Below are 20,274 nucleotides of genomic sequence, written 5' to 3'. Positions count from 1 at the left end.
GTGAAGGTCAGAGAAAATAGACTTTAGGGTTTGAGAAGGGATTGGCAAAGAATTCCTGACCCTGAAAAAAAGCAGCTATTGCAATGGGATAAGGGGAGAAAATCCAGAGCTGATGCTTTGTCATTGTGCTTAAAAAACTAGGCTTCTCCAATGGTGCACCTAATAAAGTTCGGTGGCTGGTTAAAGTGGAGTGTACACCCACCCCACCCTCCCACCCCTCACACACACACCCATACACACCCACCCACACCCTTTTCCCATCTCAGATCCTGGCATGACTGAGACACAAAAGGAGTTTTATGGCAAAGGATCCTTATTCCCCAACATTTTGGCTTGATGTTTCTAGATGACTTTTTGCACTGCCCAGTCTGACAAATCATTCAAAGTGGGTGAGAAATGGAAGAGGTTGCTTCCCCCAATCCATACAGGGCTGGCTGCAAGGCCCCTTCAGTGTAAAGTGACACACCCATCCAGCAAGACCTTTACACAGGGACTTAAATCTAACCTTGATAAATAAAACCAAACGTTTATTTACACCAAAGAATTCCAACACTGGATCTTTCACATAGGAAGGACAAAGTAGTATATATATATACACACAGCAAGGAATGTGGAGCAGGGCTGAAACAAGGGTGCTTTATCGTTGTCAATGGTTAATATTGTTTCACAACTATGGATCTACTGCTTCACTTTCATTTAGAGACTTTGCTTTGCTCCTGTCCCTCAGCGTACATTTATGAGGCTGAGGTCACAGGTGTTCTTACTGGATGGCACATGAGGGAAAGGGCAAAAGCGGGGTGGGGGGTGGGAAGAGTCTCAAAATATTACTTGGTGTGGTCTGATGTCCCATCAGTTCCCATCAGTTCCTAGTGCTTTAATAGCCACTAGCATGAAATTGGTATAAACAACGTTTTGGGTTTGTTGTTGCTGTTTTAAAAAGGCAAGAGGTTATACCCAGTAATAAATTTAATGCAAAATTGCAAGTAAAAAAATCCAGGAAGATATCTCTCCTTGTCTCCCCTACCCTCATCTGCTAAGTGAAAAAAGATCTTACCTATAGTACAGTCAGCTTTATTAGGGAACCTTGACTGGAAGGGGAAATAAAGTAAGAAGACTGGGGAGGCAGGGAAGAAGGAAAGGCAAGTGTCTAATTTTCAAACTAAACTTTCAAACTAAAATTACATGCAAGTGAGCTGAATTTAGGGTTAGGTCAATAAGACATGATTCATATTGAAATGGAGGTTTTTAGGATGTGTGTGCACTTTGGGTAAACTTTCAACATCTATGTTACTGTGTTCCACTGGTTAGGCAGCATACCCTACTAGATTCCAGCTCCTCTAGAGTTGAGTGTTAAAGTGACCAGTATGTTATTGTGACGAATTGGGCCCTCTTCCTCCTTTCCCTTCCTTCCTGCTTCCCTGGAAAAGCTGTATTTTGGTAATCTCTGGAGAAAAGCACAAAGACAACAGACCTCTCAAGGTGTGGCCTGGTAGAGGAGTAATGGTGGGAACTGGAAGAGATTTCCAGCTAAATGCAACAGTCAGGAAAAGGGTTGGTTCATCATTGTTCTTGAGATGAAGAGTTGGAATTGGGGGTGGGTTGGGGGGGGGGGAATCGTCCGTGAAATATTTCATCTGCAGGTAATGTCAGGGAATCCCCTGAGTTACGAAAAGTTCGAGTAAAAAAAAAAGAGAAAAAAAGAAAAAAATCAGCCTATGATAATTTTTTTTATAATGACTGAACTACTATAAATCCACAAGCAACTGTTCAGACACGACGCCTCTGAAGTGTTCCATCCCCTCCCCTGCCAGGCACAACTGCATCAAGGGGAGAGATGGAGAGTGGAACCCCCTCCCCCTGCCCGGCTCTGCTCAGGCATCAGGAGACAGAGGCTGTCATTACTGCTGAGCGCCTGCGGTAGCTGGAACGGGCATCCCCAGAGGGTTGGCGGCAGCAATCACTGGTGAGCCTGCTAGAGGTCCAAGTGGTGAAGGGGTTGGCACTGAAGTAATCCCTGAAATCAAATATTAGAGAATAAGTTAGGGATCTATGACTAGACAGAAGCTGTAAGTTTGACATACTTATGGAAAAGATTGGGCTGGCATAATCTGATTCTGTTCCCCTCACCTCTACTCAGTGTATCTGAAATTATAAGACTCTCTCAATCAAAGCATAATCTCTAAAATTGGGCTTTAGTGGTTTTTCTTTCCCTTTAGTGTTTTGACCAGAGGCTCATACAAGATGTCACATTATGCCAGAATCAAATACAATTTGGAGTCTGTTTTAACCCTGCCAAAAGATTTATGTATTCTCTCATTTCCTCTAGTCTAGCTAACCTAGTCTAACTCAACTGGAATACAACATTCTTTTTGATTATGATACCACACCTCTAATTTCTCTTAAAATAACACAAAGTCAATGAATTAATTCACTTAACAAGCATTTAAGAGTAAGTGAATACAATTAATAAAACCATAACTCTCATCCTAATGACCAGTATGAACAAGATAGAGCAAGATGGTTTTTGACTGCTGACTTACTAGTATGTCATTGGCTCTAAGTGAGCCTATTTTGCCCCTGCTGCAGAAGGGTAAAAGCAAGACCAATAGAGTAGGTTTCCTGAGCAGATTCAGCGGTCACCTACCCCCCATCCCAAGGATATGTATTAACAAAGAGTAACATTCCTATCTGGTCCCACCTTTTATAAAGGTTCTTCCAACCCAATCAGCAATGAAAATAATGTTGAATAGTAAAACTCAATTTCAATGCCTGCTCCCTACTAGGAATTATGGAGCCCAAATAAGGGAACAATGACCAGTAGAATAAAAATACCACTGTCTCTTTCACTTTCCCCTGCTAAATTTTCTATTTTCATCCCTGAAATATATAACTTTTTCTACCTTTCCGGAGTAAGCAGAATCTTTGGCAATTAATTGTTCCTTTCTAAAGAATAGCATTCAGAAGGGGAAGGATCCAAAAATCTACCACTTTCTTCACTAAGATAAAATACCAGAAGAACTGACCTGACATCATGTTGGCGGTGCTGACAGGAGTGCTGCCGCTTGGCATGTTGGATGTGCCCATTCGAGCCTGGTCCTTCACAATTGGGTCTATGAAGGAGACAATGTATTTAAGTTCTGTTTTGTTTGAATATAGTCTGGGGATTTTATGTTTGAAGTAGCAAACTAGTTCTTCATAGGTTCAGAAAGGGAAGAACTACATCCTGCTGCTGAAAGCTATCTGACTCAAAGGTCAAATAGGCAATTTAGTGTCTGACAACTCCAGGGCTCTATCCACTGCATCACCCAACTGCCCCTAATTGAAGCCATGCTAAAATAGATATGTATTCCCCCTTGCTAGAGGCATTTGGAATATGACATCTGAGGTTCTAACTCTGAAACTTTATGACTTTTAAGTGACTAGTTCATTTTAAAATTTTTGATGTTTTGTTTTTAACATCATCCTCATTTCTAAATACATCTGTCCTTATGTCAAAGATTTTTAAAAGGGGAAAAAAAAAAGCAATCAGCCATCCAATAAATCGGTTGTGGTTAAAAGTTTATACAATATTCCACTCACATTCAGTAAGTCTCCAACTAGGCACAGTGTTTAGATTTATTTTGCTGATGTATTGTTCTTTCTTTTTATATGGGGAATATATATATATATATATATATATATATATATATATATATATATATATATATATATATATATATAATACAGTTGGAAGTCAGAAGATTCAAATTTGAACCCTGCCTCACCAGATTCAATTTCCTCATATGTATCATAGGGATAACTGGCTCCACAAAATCAAATGTGAAGATAAAATAATGTCTGCAAAGCATGTTGCAAACCTTAAAAGACTATATAATTTCGATTATTTATATACAGTAGCAGACAGAAGTTAGAATTTAAGAGGTAAGAAGTTTTTAATACTGCTGCAGGAAAATTTAGTAGTTATGTGGCCCTGGACAAATCATTCTATACCTGAGTTTCCTTACCTGAAAAATGGGGATGAAAATAATAATAATAATAATAATAATAATAATAATAACAACAGCCTCACAGAACTGCTACAAGGACTGAAATACGAACTATGAAAAACTGGTGACTTACTTGTATAATTAAATTTAGAGACATCCTGTATCAGATACAAGTAAAATAAAAAGGAAAAAGTCTTCTCCCATTACTAAAATGTATTCTTTAACCACATGGTACGATTAATTTATTGTCAAGCAAGGTCTTTATAGGTTCCAATAAGGCAAACATTATTCTTTTTGGCTAGAATAATACTTCAAAGGACCCAAAGACAACTACTAAATATCTTATATAAACTTAACAGAGATAAAAGGTTAGTTTTACTGTAATCTAAGGACTCACGTGTCTAGGGCATGGTGAAACTAAGGCCATGGTTACATATTTGAAGTCTGAGGACAGTTATCTTTGCAAAAGATGAGACAATTAAAAAAAAAGGTTTGAATTCAGCAGAGACATCATGATCTCACTTGTGGAACAATAACTCCATAGAAGTTATAACTTGTACAACATGATAAGCTAGATTTTTGGATGTTAAGAGCTGTTAAGAGCTGGAAAAACTAAATCTTAGGGACACATAATGTTATAACTAGAAGACACCTTAGAAATTATCTGATATAACTCCATTTTAGAGGGGAAAACTGAGGTACAGAGAAATATTCCAAAATACTTTTGGAAACTTTACAAGTTCCATATAAATGCAACATGATAAGATAATGACAGAGCCAGGTTGTTTCATTTGGCAAAGGTATGACTTAATATGATTTAATTTTAATATTTTTGACAAATCCTACTCCTGTCAAACTCATAGAAATCTAGAGCTGGAAGGATTCTCTCCTCATCTAACAAATGATTCTAGAGGCAAATGAAGTCCAGGATAGCACAAAAGACTTGCAAAAGGTCACAAAGTTCATGAGCAGCAGAGCCAATATTAGAGAAAACTTAGGGAACTTGAATCTAGGTTCAATTATCTTGATTTACACTATACCAAACTGCCTTCATAGTATCATGAATGGAACAATAAAATGTAATGCTAATGGTTTGTTCTGAACACTTCCAAACAGTGATCAGACTGCCTAATGGAAGTATTACCCATAAGGACTTTGTGGCTAGGGTGGCAGAAGTCACAGGGCCTCAAAGGAAAAGAATTTGGGTGGTTTTACTCACAGAAATAAGGATGTTCCATGGCCTCTCTTGCAGTGAGTCGTGACTGGTGATCATATCGCAGCAGTTTGTCCAAGAAATCAAGGGCTTCTGGACTGACCAGGTGCTGGTTTTCACTGTGAACAAAACGTTCCCATCGCTTACGGGAATGCCTGCAGGGAAACAAAGGAAGATAACAATTAGTTGAGTACAATTGTTGATGAGAGATTTCATTTCTCCTTAGAGAGCTGGAAGCTGAGTCTGTGGCAGAAAGTGATCAAAATCAGCAACAGTTGCTACTGGATTCCAAGGATAATTTTACTCCATTTTTGTCACTCGGTGGCAACAAAATAAATTAAAAATATGAAGTACATGCTATGGAGGAAAGAAAAACTGGCATACAATTTTTGGAATCAAGTTACTTCAGGGGTCTCATAAAATCTTCCCTTTTCTCTTTCCTTCTAATGTCAACACTGAATTTTAACAATGGCCTCACCTTTTGCCCAGTAAGAACCTAGCTCCAAAAGAATCTATAAGATACTCTTAATGTAGTCCCTAGTGATGAAGAATCAATTTTCTGTATGTAGGATACAGAGCTGTAATTCAAAGCATGACAGTTTCTTTTCTCTTCTTGAATAGTTATCTAATTTGAAGAGGCAGGTAAAGTGAAGATGAGAATGTGACTGAATTTATGGAGCTTTTAATACAGATTTCATTCACTGAAAATGAAACCAAACAGGGACCTTAAAAGCATCATCTAATCCAACCCATATATTTTAGAGAGAAGGAACCTGAAACTCAATAGAAGTGATTTGCTCAAGGCCAAATAGTGAGGAAGTACTAGTGGGATGCCTAGGACTGAGGCTCCTTTTATTCCTAGTTTAGTGCTCTTTCCATGCCATGTTGTTCCTTTTCCAAATATAATACTAGTCACTTGAGGGCTGGTAAAGTGTCATTAAGCCCCAATCACACTTTTTAAAAATAGGCTTCCTGGATAAAATGTGCAGGGGACAATGCAGCAATAGAACCTAATTCTCCCTCTGCATATAATAGTCATGTTTTCCTTCCGGAAGAAAAAAAAAGTCAAAAAAAAAAAAGCCAACCCTCCTTGACCCATTCCAACAATGTCTGTCTTTTTCTGACTTACCTGCCCAGGATATCATTGAAACGTGGATCTAGTTCAATGTTGTACTTGTCGATATAGTCATATAAGTCTTCTGTCCCCAGCACCTTTGCTATCCTTACCAACTAAGTTTAATAACAAAAAACAAAATAAATACAAGATAAGCATGTGCATAAAGACTAATAAACTGAAAGGGAATTACCAAATGAATCAGCTTTCTAAAACTAGTAGTTTACCCACATTTTTTAAGGAGGTAGTAGGAAAAGGCAGACTTTCATGTTGACTAAACATGGTGCCAATCTTTTAAAATATATTTTTAGGAACACTTGAAAAATAGTTGTTATGCTTAAAAGAGAAAGGAAAAATCCTCGAATCAGTAAAATGAGTAAAAACTATCATAGAACAATTTTGATCAAGTGAATGAAAACATCAGCATTCAAAGACTGAATTATTCTTGAGATCTGTGGGTGCATTCAGTCAGTGCATAACTTTTTATGACTCCAGACTTTTATCATTGATGGTAGTTTTTAAGTTTTTATACCAGTAGACTCATGAATGAAAATCTAAAATGAGTATCTACTTTTATAGTCAGGAGGGTCCAAATATTCCCAACCATCAGGGTGGCTAATATGCCTACTGGCATACTCTTTTCATATGTGCTAGTCAATTTTTAAAAAAATCTTTTGCGAAAAATCTCAAGTGAATCATATACCAGGATCAGATAAACTACATTTGTGAAGCTTAAGATGTCAGATGAACACATTTATTTTATAGGTAAGAAAATGAGTCTACAAAGATCAAGTGATAAATTATCCAAAACCACAGTCAGTTAGTGACAAAACCAGGAACAGAACCAAATTTTCTAATTCTCAATCCAGTACTATATTTTCACCATACATTATCACTTATGCTAGCTGTGAGGCTCTAATCAAGTCTATCTATAAAATGAGGATCAAAAGAGTACTCAATTTGAAGGAAACTGAGCTTCTATTCAAATCCTGGTTCTATTATTCACTTATTTATTTGACTTTGGACAAGTCATTTTTAGTTCATGGAATTTTTGTTTCCTTATCTGTAAAATGAAGAGGTTGGAGTAGATGATTTATGATCTCTGTACCTTGACCTATACACTTCACTGGAATGGTACAATGATCAAATGAAGTAAATAAATCAACTGGTTAATAATAGTATGTTAGTGTTTTAACCTTGGTGGCATTAACCCCCACCAGAGGGTCAGTCTGTCTCACTACTTACTTTATGGGCACAGACATAGTTCTTGTGGAACATTAAGTGATGCTTGTTTTGCTCAAATATTTTTTATAGAACCAATTAATGACAAGTGAGATATACTTGTATTAGTGGAGGCAGAAAAAAAACAGCTCTTCTCTCCCTATTTCTATCAAAGAAGTCACCTCACACCCCTCCTATAAGGAGAGAAATGTCAAAATTCACGAAAATTTCTTTCATAGTAATTAACCTTTAAACACAATATAAAATTTGTGAAACTATTTGGAGACATATTTCTAGCTGTGCTTACAAATTTCACTTCAGGAAATGATGTTATCCTGATGTTATATATATATATCATCCTGATGTTAAATACATGTTATAGTATATCACCTGATCATAATTGTCGTGTCCATGGAAAAACGGTTCCTTTCGAAAGATCATGCTTGCCAACATACAACCCAAGCTCCACATATCCAAACTGTAATCATACATCTGTACAAAAGAACAGAGATAATAAGATATCCACTGGCACTGTTTATGATTAACTTGGTTCAATCTTCAACAAGCCCCCTAAAGTTATACATTGTTTCACTGAGAATTTGGTAAATCCAAAGTTAGCTGAACTTAATTTAGTGTGGAAGAAAGCTGTTGAATTCAACAGAATACAGAATCAGGAAAACTAGAGAATGCTATGTAATAGTTCTGTAATACTTATATTTATTTTAATTTAGGATCAAATATTCTTTTTATCAGATTTTTCATGCCCATTGAAATTAATGGAATTTCATAAGTGGAATGTGTCAAAATAGATATATAGGTCAAAGAAAAGATGATGTACTAGAAAGAATGTCAGCCAAGGTGACTTGAATTTTTAGTTCCAACTTTATTATGTCGGTAATAAAATTTAGGAAAAATTAGTTTGAATCAGTTTCCACATGGAAGGGAAAGGAAGAGATTTTCTGACTTAATATTTAAGGTCTCTTTCAGGACTAAAATTTTATTATCTTAAGAGATGAAAGATACACTCAAGTATAAAAAGAGTTGTCACATAGAAGAGTGGTTAGACTTGTTCCTCTTGGTCAGAGATGAGAAGAGGGACCTACAAAGTAGAAGACCAAAAATCAGAACTAGAAGGGTCCTTAAAGAACTTCTAGTCAGTCAAAAGTTTTTACTGAGTGCCTCCTATGTGCTAGGCACTATCCTAAGTGATGGGGATACAAAGAAAGGTAAAAGACAACCCTTTCTCTGAAGAAGCTCACAGACTAATAAGGGAAACAATATGCAAATCACCATGTACAAATAATCTGTATATAGGACAAATTGGAAATAAACCACAGGAAAGAAGGCACTAGTATTAAGGATAGGGAACGGCTTCCTGTAGAACTGGAATTTTAAGTGAGACTTCAGTCATCCAGGAGAGGAGATAGTTTTATAGGGATGGGGGACAATGAGTGAAAATGCTCAGTAAGGAGGATGAAATGTCTTGAGGAGGTAAATGTCACTGGACCACAGAGTAGGATGAGAGATTTTAACAATGGGGGGGTTCGAAGTTGGGTTATAAAGGTTGCTAAAAATCATATGGAGGCACTGGACTTAAGTTTATTTGCTGGGAGGGTGGTATGTGTCTCTCTGTGTGTGTGTGTGTGTGTGTGTGTGTAACAAGATCAGACCTGTGTGTGTTAGGAAGATGGCTGTGATAGATGAAGCAGAAGATGGACTGGAATGGGGCGGGGAAGTGGGAGACTTGTTGCAAGAAGACCAATTAGCAGGCTATTGCAATAGCCTGGGCATGAGGTAATAAATCTTTTTTTTTAAGGTTTTTGCAAGGTAAATAAGGTTAAGTGGCTAGCCCAAGGTCACACAGCTAGGTAATTAAATTATCAAGTGTCTGAGACCAGATTGGAACCCAGTTACTCCTGACTCTCCAGTGCCAGTGCGCCACCTAGCCGCCCCCGGTAATAAATCTTTTCATCAGTCTAGTGGCAGTGTCAGAAGAGAGAAAGGTGTCAGAGATGTTAATAAGGTAAACTGACCAGGTTTAGCAAAAGTCTGGATATCTGAGAGGTGAGAGTGATTTGAAAATGACAGGTAGGTTGCAAGTGACTGTAAGAATGGTGGTGCCCTCAACATTATTAAGGAAGTGAAGAATGGAAAGAAAAATGAGTTTAATTTTAGATATAGATATAGAATATAAGGTGTTTACTGTATCAGGTAACCTAAAGGTAGCTGGAAATGTGAGTCTGAATGTCAAGAGTAAAGTTAGGGCTAGATGAATACATCTGATAAGTTCATTTGAGGATTATCAGCAAAGAGATAATAACTGAATCTATGGGAACTGATGAGATCATCACCTTAGGTAGGAGGTTGTACAACCAGGAGAAAGTTGTATCAAGAAAACCTAGAGAAGAGAATATCAAGGTAAAGAATGTGATCAACATGTCAAAGACTATACAGAGAAAGAAAAGGATTAAGAAAAGATTAGCAAATATGACTATTGTTAAGTTATGACAGAGCAGTTTCAGTGAAATGAGGAGAATTAAGTGAGAGGAAAGGCAATGAAAAGGAATATTCCCTTCTCCATTCAGTTTTTTCCAGAAGTCTAGAGTATAAAAATCTCAATCATATGTAGAAAGGCAGATATAGTAAATGTGCCCCTTTCAGATCATAATGTAATAAAAATTTTGTGGAGAGATAAAATAAAAAATATTTGGAAAATAACCTATTATAAAGAATGAGTGAATCAAACTAGAAATCATAGAAATATTCAACAATTTTATCCAAGATAATGACAACAATGAGACATCATACCAAAACTTCTAGGATGCAGCCAAGGCAGTTTTTAGGGGAAATTTTATATATCTAAACGCTTATTTGAATAAAACAGAAAAAGAAGAGATCAATGAATTGGACATAAAACTAAAAGAATAAAAAAAAGAACAAATTAGAAATCCCCAATTAAATGTCAAAGGAGAAATTAATAAAACTGAAAGAAAAGTATAGAACTAATAAAACTAAGAGTTGGTTTTATTAAAAAAAACCCACCCCCAATAAAATAGATAAACCTTTGGTTAATCTGATTTATTTTTATTTTTTTGGAGGCAAGGCAATGGGGTTAAGTGATTTGCCTCAGTCACATAGCTAGATAATTAAGTGTCTGGGCCACATTTGAACTCGGGTCCTCCTGACTCCAGGGCCAGTGCTCTATCCACTGTACTACCTAGCTACCCCAATTAATCATATTTTAAAAAAAAGAAAAAAAATTCAAATTATCAGTATCAAAACTTAAAAGGGTGAGAAAATTGAGGAAATTAAAGTAATAATTCAGAGCTATTTTGCCCACCTGTATGCCAATGAATTTAACAATCTAAGATGTGAAATGGAGGAATATTTACAAAAATATAAGCTACCTAGATTAACAGAAGAGAAAATAAAATACTTAATAAATCCCATTTCAGAAATAAAAACTGGAGAAATTATCAATAAACTCCCTAAGAAAAAAATCTCCAGGGTCAGATAGATTTACAAGTGAATTCTACCAAACATTCAAGGAACAATTAATTCCAATTCTATTTAAACTATTCTTTTTTAATATACCTTTTAAATTTTTTTTTTAAAATTTACTTAACAAGGCAATGGGATTAAGTGAGTTGACCAAGGTCACACAGTTAGGCAGTCTGAGGCCAAATTTGAACTCAGGTCCTCTGACTCCAGGGCTGGTGCTCTATGCACTGCAACCACCTAGCTGCTAGAATGGTTCTCATGAACCATTCTAAAAAAAGAGGTGAAGAAGGAATTCTACCAAATCCCTTTTATGCCTTGAATATGGGTGCTGATGAATGAATGGAACAGAACCAAGAAAACATTGTACACATTAATAGCAACACTGTGACCTGGTCAAGTATGAAGGATGCAGTTCCTCTCAGCAATTCAGAGCTCTAGGACAATCTTGAGAGATGTGTTATGGACAATGCCATTCCAATTCAAATGGAAAAAACACAAAAATAATACAGAATCTGAATGGATGGTCATATTTTTAAAAAACTTCTCTTATGTTTTTCCTTCTTGCCCTTTAATCCTAATTCTTCATAAACAAAATGACTAATGTAAATATGTTAAACACAAATCTACACAACTTTTACCAGATCTTTTACAGTCAAGGATGGGGGGATGGGAAGGGTGGTAAAAAAAATGTTTAACTTAAAAATGTGCAAGCTGACGAATGTTGAAAAATTTCCATAACATGGAAATGGAAAAATAAAATATCTATTAAAAGAAATGGGTGGTGATAACTAAATCAGGAAAAGATAAAACAAAGGAAAATATAGAGCAATTTCCAATGAATATTGATGGTTAATTATGCTGATTACTTTCCTAATTTTGAACATCCCTTTCTCCTTGATACAAATTCTACCTAATCATGGTGTTTTATTCTAGTGATAAATTAACAAAAAATTGCTCATTTTTACTTCTTACCTGATAGTCTACAAGAAGCTCAGGACCTTTAAAATACCGTGAAGCCACTCGGACATTATATTCTTGACCAGGATGATAGAACTCAGCCAAGCCCCAGTCTATTAGTCGCAGCTACAAAAAAATGGAGAAATAAGGTAAATTTGGGGTCTTTGAAAAAGTGGTAAACAAAACATTTCCCCTTCCAAGACAGAAAATAACCAGTGGAAGCAATATAATATCAACTGACAAAATATCCATCACCACCATGCCCCCGACATGAGAACTGTGCTTGTGTGGAATCAGTGTCTGAATGACAGAAGTTGAATTGTCCCTTTCCACTTGTATTGACTCCTTCCCTTCAGAATTATATTCCAGCCACAATGAATAATATGTTCCTGAAGTTTTTCTTTTACTTCTATGCCTTTGCCCTTGCTGTCTTCCACATCAGAAATAGTCTTATATCAAACATCACGTGTTGAAACCCTTCACTAGTCTCAAGGCCCAGATCAGTTGCCACTTTCTCCTCACGCAGTCTTGTTTCTTTCATCTACACAGTAATCTCTTCCTTCTCAAATGTGAGTTACATAGTACTTTATGTGAATCTTTCATATGAACTTGTCATCTTCATTTGTATTTAAATTCTGTGTGTGCGTGCGCATACTTGTGTGTATCTTATTGCCATTACTGCAGCAGGGACAAAGTCTTACCAAAAGTCTCTGCAGTGCCTGGCACAATCTTCTGCACACTGTAAGAATTTTTAAGGCTATTGCTTATTCAATGGCACTAAGATACTAGTTCAAATGATGACTCAATCAAATATTTCCCAGAGACATGTTTTAATAGGCACTAGTTTATTTCTTTAGTAACATGTAAAAATCTCAAAGATCTTTTATTTTTTTCCCCTCTTAAAAAACAGCATATAATGGCAAGAACAATGAAACTAGGAATCAGTTTTAGGATTTAGCCCTGCCCCTGGTTACTTATTAGCTGTATGACCTTGGTAAAGCCTTCCTTTATGCCTCAATTGCCTTATCTTTAAAAGAAAGAGAATATCTATGCTGCTATACAACATTGTGAGATTCAAACAAAATGATCAATATCAGAACTCTTTGTAATATTAAAGATCTAGTTAAACGTTAAATTAGTAGCGCTTTATAATTTGCAAAACACTTTCACATACCCTTGATTCTCAAAACAATCCTGTAAGTTAGGCAGGTTAGGTATTATAAAATACACTACACATATGAGGAAATTGAGGCACCAGAAAGTAAACTGGATTGACTTGATCTCAAAAACTGTTACTGATAGATTTGGGATAAGAACCAAGTCTTCTGATTTCTGGCTCAAAATTCTTTCCTGTTCATCATACTAATTCTCTTCTTAGATTTTATTCTCAGCAATGATGGCTTCAAACATGTTGCACTTCAATGGATGTAGAAGTTGATCATGAAGACAAATGAAACTTTAGTTTGCGGCTTTATACCTTTCTGTGTTCGTGATCGATCATGACATTATGAGGTTTAACATCTCTATGCATAATCCCCATGCTATGACAATAATCCAGGGCCTGCAGAGAGAATGTATAAAAGAAAAGGATCAATCTAGGAAATTACATTGCTAACTTCAGTTCTAGAAGCCTAAGTGTTCACTACTGTATTCCTATCAATATTCCCCTCTCATGAAGTCTTGACACTTCTGGGAATAATTGCCTATATGTAGAAAAGGCTCCCTCAGAAGGGTTAATTCTTCAATAGTTTTGACACAAACCACTTAAATGGTTTATCTTTTTCGACAGCAATCAAAATCACAGAATGTTAGAATTTAAAGAGAATACAGAGAATACTGAAAATGGCACAGTTGGAAGTAGCCCCAGGACACAGTCAGAGGAAAGCTTAAAGGTCATATAGTCTAACCTTCCCATATAGTACAAAAGAAACCTGAGGCCTCAGAAAGAGAGTTGAAGGATAAAGGGGAGACATATTAAAACTCAGAATCTCCTGATTCCAGGTGTAGTACTCTTTCAGCTGTACCACATTTATAGCCCCTATTCCATACTTTATTCAAGTTTTATAATTATGATAAACATGTACTAGCTCTGTGCATATGGTAGTGCTAAGATTGACAGATATCCACACTTCTAAAAAGATTGATATTTAATTAAATAATTCATATAGCCACAGTATTTTAAGGTTGACAAAGTACTTTTTCTTATACTACCTCACTTCTAATCTAATGAAGGAAACAGTGCAAGCATAACCTGCATCTTTAAATCTGAAAAAATTGTAGCTGAGATAAAGTAACTTTCACAAATGTCACAATGTGAATTAACAGCACAATCATTGTGAACACACTGGTCTTCTGGCTCTAAGACCAGTGACTTCAAACTGTCATCTTATCAAGTAAAAGAAATATTTTGCTTTCAAACAAGAATGTGCCAAATCACAATGCAGCAGTGTCCAATTTCTAACTAGATGTAGAGGGTGGTATAACCTTTGGAACTTGCCAACACAGCTCTTTAAGTCAGCTGATAGGTTGCTCAAATTATCAAGCCCTTTTTGAAGGGCAAGTTGGGTTTACACTCCTCCAAGGGACAAACTCAGTAAATCTGTAGCATATTGAGGTCTACAATTTGTTTTTCTTTGAATCCAGAAAACTTACTATAACAGTGCCTGGCACAAAGGTGCTTAATGAATGCTTGTTGATTTGATGTGATTTGATAGTAGAATGAGAGCACTTTAGCCCCAGAGAAAAACTGGTAATATCTATTTCTTTCCCCTTTCTGAAAGTGAAGGGCTATAGATGTGTGATATTAAACAATTTTTAAAAAAATCTTTGTTAAGAGATAACATGATGAGGAACACAGACTGAAGCACATTTTTTTCTCTTTCCTTTTACTTCTCATGAGGGTCTAATATTTTTGGGGGGAGGGGCTATTATGTTTACTCTTCAACAAGAATATTTTAGTAATGCAGAAAAAATCATTTGTACAAAAACAGAAATAAATAAATTTTAAAAAGAAAATAGAGTAAATAATAATTTATTATTCCCAACACCAAAATAGTAAATGCTCATATTATGAAGTCAAGTGTGACTTTTTCATAATGCATAGTCTGCTTGCCTACATTTTTATTATTTTTCCATAAATATCTACAGTATGTATATGTGTGTGTGTATATAATATAGAAAAGATATTAAGACTGCAGGAAATGGTAAAAGAGATAACATGGTGAATAAAGAGAGGCATATATTTGGAAAAGAATATGGAATAAAAACAAAAAAATTAATAAAAAATTTTAAAAGCTAATGAGTGTACAGACTCATTGGTTGAGGTGTGTGTGTGTGTGTGTGTGTGTGTGTGTGTGTGTGTGCGCGTGCGTGTACACATGCACACGTACTTTTTACTATTTAGTCTATCCCTTTCATTTTACAGGAAAAAGAAACTTAAGCTGAGAGGGGGAGAAGAGAGTATAAAAATCCTTGCCCAAGGTTATATAGGTAGCAGCAGTGTCTGGATCTGAATGCTGGTCCTGATTCTATTCTATCCATTACAATGTTCTCCCTTCAAAATCAATCTTGTTCTATTTTACTACAATTAGTAGATCAATTCTCACTAGACATAAAAAGAGTCAGTCTTTTCTTCTGAACTAATAAAGTGTTCTACTATCTATTAGATCTAACTTGGAACTAAGCACTTTGTAATTTAATTTTAAAAATGGAAGTCCTCTCTTAAATCAGCACCCTCCAAGAACAGGTTTAAATAAACCATTTGATAATGATCTCTTAGGAACATTGTAGTTGGTAATTTGTTCTTTATTTGCCTGATGAAGGGGGAGGGGAGAAGAGAAGGAAGAAGGAAAAAAATTATGGAAGGTACTCAAAATGTTCCAATTTAACCATAACTAGCCTTCCTAATCTTGAAAATAAGGTTTTCAAAGAATGAATAAAATATAGTATAGATCATCAATACTATGGTATGTCCTAGATCCTTCCCCACTGTCTTGTTTCATCCCAAACTGGTCACTGATTTAAACCTCCCAAACCTACCACAACCCATGCTCTTATGACAATCATTTCAAAGATATTCCACTGAAAAACATCTCTATCCCTCAATGACACTAAGCACATAGTAAGTACTCAGTGAATGCTTGATTCGATTTGGAATTGAATTTTTTTTAGGCAATAAAACCAGTTACAATTTCTGAACCACTAAAAAAAGGTTTACTCAGGGGCTATATTATGGAATAAAGAGGATTCAGAGGTCTAAAAGCCAGGCCTGTTATACAAGGTGTGGTAGCTCCTACATTAAGATGGGCTAAGCAATAATCAACTATGCACCTATCATCCAAGGTTCAATCTAAATTAGGAAGAAGAGGTTTATCATCAGAAAGTTGACCACCAAGTGAGTTTTTTAGCCAAAGCAATTCATTAGTCTATTAAGGGCCAAGAGATCCATTCCAAAGAAATCAGTGAGATAACGTATTGTTATTGTTTTAAAAAGATCCCAAAGTGCCACATGGTACCAAAGAAGAGAGTTCTAGACCAAATTTCTTGCTGATTTAATATTTTTAAGTAAATTCACTAGTCTCGACAAGATCAACCAATTACATGGAACCACAGAATCTCAGTAGGGATTTCAGAAGCCATTTAATTAGATTCTTATAACAGACACTAATGAAGTCACCAAGTTTTTTTCTTGAAGTAGCAGCTCTAATTGTTACCAAATTTTTCCTTGTATCAAACTAAAACCTGCATTTTAGCAATTTTCATGAGCACTGAAGAGGGGAAGAGGCTAGAGAACATTAAAGTTTGAGAAGAGTTAGCTTTTTTAAAGTTCTGTGTTTTCTTGCAACTTCTTCCTTTGTGTATAGTCATTGGGCATTTAAGAATTTGAGGACCAGTTCCAGCAATAGAGGTCATCTGAATATAATAAGCTTATTCCACAAAACATCATCAAAAAATCTTACCTTCAAAATTTCATACATATAAAATCGAATATCATAGTCTGTTAGCGTCTGGTACAATTGCTGTTGAAGACAAATACAATAACTCAGGATGAAGTATGCCAAAAAGAAGGTAATTTCTCAATTTTGTTTGTAGTAAATTAAAATCTAGTTCTACCTAGAGAACTTTGCAGAACAATACTATTATTCCAGTCTGACTGACTTACTGGTCTTATTTTCTCTCATCTCAAGTTAACATTAAGGATATTTGAGATTCTTAACTCAATATGTAAAGTGAAGCGGAACTATTCAGGTTTATTGCATTTAAAGTGACACCCCAATTTCCTTCATTGTACAAAGAAGGAAGTGAAGGTCATGGGAAGTGATCTGCCCAAAGTCATAACTGAGATGTATTAAATAACCGTTTTATCTATTCTGCTACAATGACACCCTCCTTATATTTGTAATATATTCTAGTAAAAAACTATTGAGCACATACAATATCACTTCAATAGGGAATATCCAATCCTTAGTTTATGCTCCCAGCAATGCAGATTATCACCCAATATGTAGGATTAAAATGATGCCAAACATGCAAAACCAATTCAACAGTACTTCTGGCTTAGTTCAATTCAGAAGCAGATATAACACAATCTGATAATTTTTTTCTTCAGTTTCAAAAGGGTTGCAGCCTTTTTTGGATGCTTCATAAATGGATGATGAGCTAAGTACTTTTCAAGTTTTATTAAACTGATTCGAAACAAAATGTTTCTCTTTTTTTTGGTTGACAAAGGAAATTTTTGATATTAAACATCCTTATTACAGGAATGATGTGAAATACGAAATGTATGTCAAATCCCTTTATAACTCCCCAAATTCTCTGAACTCCTAAAGTCTAGACAATTTTTAGTAATGGAAGAATTTTGTTGAACTGAAAACTTTTTAAAATAAATGTCACTGGCTCAGGTTAGGAAATCCTTTGTATAAAAGTAGTATGTATTCTAACAAAATTTGATCTACCATTACATCAAGCATTAACATTTATTTTAAAAAGCTTTAGAGCTTCATAATTATCTTACTATAAAGAAGGTTCTTGCTTGCTTTGAGACACAATAACGTGTTCTTAGAAACTACACACCCCAGAGAAAATTCTAATTAAGCAAGATTGCTTTCTTCATTTCAGATAGTAGGGGAGATCTTTCAGCTACCAGGCATGATGAGTAGTGAAGTACAGGTTTTTGTTATAGGTACTATCAAATGAGTGGGGAAGTACAAAGATTGTTGAGTAACCTCTTGAAATATACTGTGTCAAGATGAAATGCTCCCTCTTAGATGCAAGGTCCTTCATCATTTCTAGTGAAAAGTCATGTAACAATCAGTAACTGACAAGGTCTGTCTCACATATTATACCTTGAAATCTGTGTTGTTTACGTGTTCAAAAACCAAGGCAGGTGTTCGTGACTGGGGAAAAAAAAGAAAACAAAAATTAACAACACCACCGAAATTTTTGGCTGGCACACTGTTTTGCAGGCTCTTTGTGGTGAGTTTGGCAGTCTCGGCCTCAGCCTCAGTAGTAGAAAACCCTCTAGTGCTAAGATCCCTCCCCCCCTCAGATAATCACCACACTTAGGTAATTTCTGGGATGGATTCAGACAGAAGACATGGAGCTGAAGTCTCACCAGGCTCTAGGCAGCCCAAAGTGCCCATCTGCATCGGACCTGAGTTTGCAAAATGGATTAACACATTTCAGTTTCCAGTGCTATCAGTCTCTTATCCTAGAAGAATAAGAAATAGTCTGTGGGTGGAGGTCTCTTTGAAAGAAAGAGGCTAATCTGATTAAATGGTTGATCTGATTAAGCATTTCAAAAGCAGGACTTTTTGGGACAGAGGAAAAAACAGAAAGAGGCCAGTTTTATTTTTAAGTCAAACCCAACTTTGTTGGGCCTGCCTAACTTCTACCATACTCACCACAGGGTCTTTTACTATATCTGCCAGTGTGATTATATTGGGGCCACCTCGAAGATTCTCCAATATCTTTATTTCACGCTTGATTTTCTTCTTCTTTACAGGCTAAAAAGGGGACAAAGTCATGTCAGTAAAATACAATATTCAAGAGTATTTGAGTATATGAAAAAAATGCAAAGATAACAAAGGACTTTTGTGGTTAGCACTGGCATAGCTGGCATAGAAATGGTTATGGTCTATAATAAACTCTCATGAAAACCCAATGCAATCTTAGCTATTATTCTTTATAAAAGTTTAAATAGTAAAATTTTAAACTAGTAGCTGAGAAGTTAAAATGCCCCTTTCTTTCTTCTTCAAGCTAGTCTCAAAATCCCTCACAATTCAAACTCATTGGTCTTTAATTCAAAGCCAATCTCTTCATTCCAACTAAAACTACTAATTAACAACACAGGAAACCTCTGCCAGAGATCTGTATTTAGGGGTCTGTGAACAAACTTCATATTTCTGTCTAACCACCTGACATTACTAATCCCTAAATTCTTTTCCCCTTACCTGAATCTTATTGATCTTCAAGGTCCTGGCCTAAACACAACTGCTTCCTTCCATAAATCCTTTCCCGATTATAACACTAAAGTCACATAATCACATATTTTTTTTAATTAGACAGGGGCACAATAGCCATCTACTCTAAACTGTAAATGATTCCCTCTACCTCTTCTTAACACTTCTACAGCACTGGTCCATATGGTCTTCATTTAATATGTTCTATACTGCCTTCAATTAACACATTTATTAAGTAACCACTGCCTGCGAGGAATTCTCTAAAAGGATATTATAGTTCCTGTCCTCAAGATACTTGCATTCTATTATATTACTTTTTTTATTGACCTTTCTTGCTTTAACTAGTCTTATCACTTTAACAATATTAACTTTTTTTGGAACTTAGATTTTTATTTCTTTATGAAGAAGTATGCACATGTGTGTATACATACATACATACATACATACATACATACATAGAGAGATTTTTCAGGTCCAAAAACATTCAGAAAAGACATTCAATTCCCAGGATAAAAGTGCTAAATGAAGAGATGCTGCCTAATTGTAATGGGTAGCTAGAACTCATAAAAGTGATTAGAAACTTTCTGCTCCCACTATTTAGAAAGCCTCTAATCTGAATCTGTCTTAATCCTTCAAATTCACCTTACCAACTACAGCTAAAACACTATTTTCTTTTTTATTAACAAACCTCCTCAGAAAATTTTGATTTCCTAGTGTGTATAATATAAAAATGCTAAATTTTAAAGCTAGAAAGAAATCTGAAAGGTATTTGATACCTCTCCCCACCTATCTGAATCCTACCAGTTTTTAAAGGGGCAGTTC

At 35.6% G+C, this 20,274-nt stretch overlaps 1 protein-coding gene across 2 annotated transcripts in view; it reads right to left on the bottom strand.

Annotated features, from left to right (window-relative positions):
- Positions 1-1,713: 1,713 nt before the first annotated feature.
- Positions 1,714-20,274, bottom strand: part of CSNK2A1 (casein kinase 2 alpha 1) — a 60,277-nt gene continuing 41,716 nt past the window's right edge. For both annotated transcript variants that reach the window (XM_074211818.1, XM_074211817.1), the window contains 10 exons: positions 18,895-18,996; positions 18,337-18,387; positions 16,951-17,010; positions 13,470-13,553; positions 12,008-12,118; positions 7,925-8,026; positions 6,329-6,429; positions 5,206-5,354; positions 3,024-3,110; positions 1,714-2,014 (listed from right to left, as the gene is read on the bottom strand). In XM_074211818.1, coding sequence (XP_074067919.1) covers positions 1,899-2,014; positions 3,024-3,110; positions 5,206-5,354; positions 6,329-6,429; positions 7,925-8,026; positions 12,008-12,118; positions 13,470-13,553; positions 16,951-17,010; positions 18,337-18,387; positions 18,895-18,996 — 963 coding nt within the window. In that variant the 3' untranslated portion in view covers positions 1,714-1,898. The remainder of the gene's footprint in view (positions 2,015-3,023; positions 3,111-5,205; positions 5,355-6,328; positions 6,430-7,924; positions 8,027-12,007; positions 12,119-13,469; positions 13,554-16,950; positions 17,011-18,336; positions 18,388-18,894; positions 18,997-20,274) is intronic.

This window comes from Macrotis lagotis, chromosome 1 (assembly GCF_037893015.1).
Source record: "Macrotis lagotis isolate mMagLag1 chromosome 1, bilby.v1.9.chrom.fasta, whole genome shotgun sequence".
Lineage (NCBI taxonomy): Eukaryota > Metazoa > Chordata > Mammalia > Peramelemorphia > Peramelidae > Macrotis > Macrotis lagotis.
The sequence above is the reverse complement of the archived record's forward strand: the minus strand, read 5'-3'. Positions and strand labels throughout refer to the sequence as shown.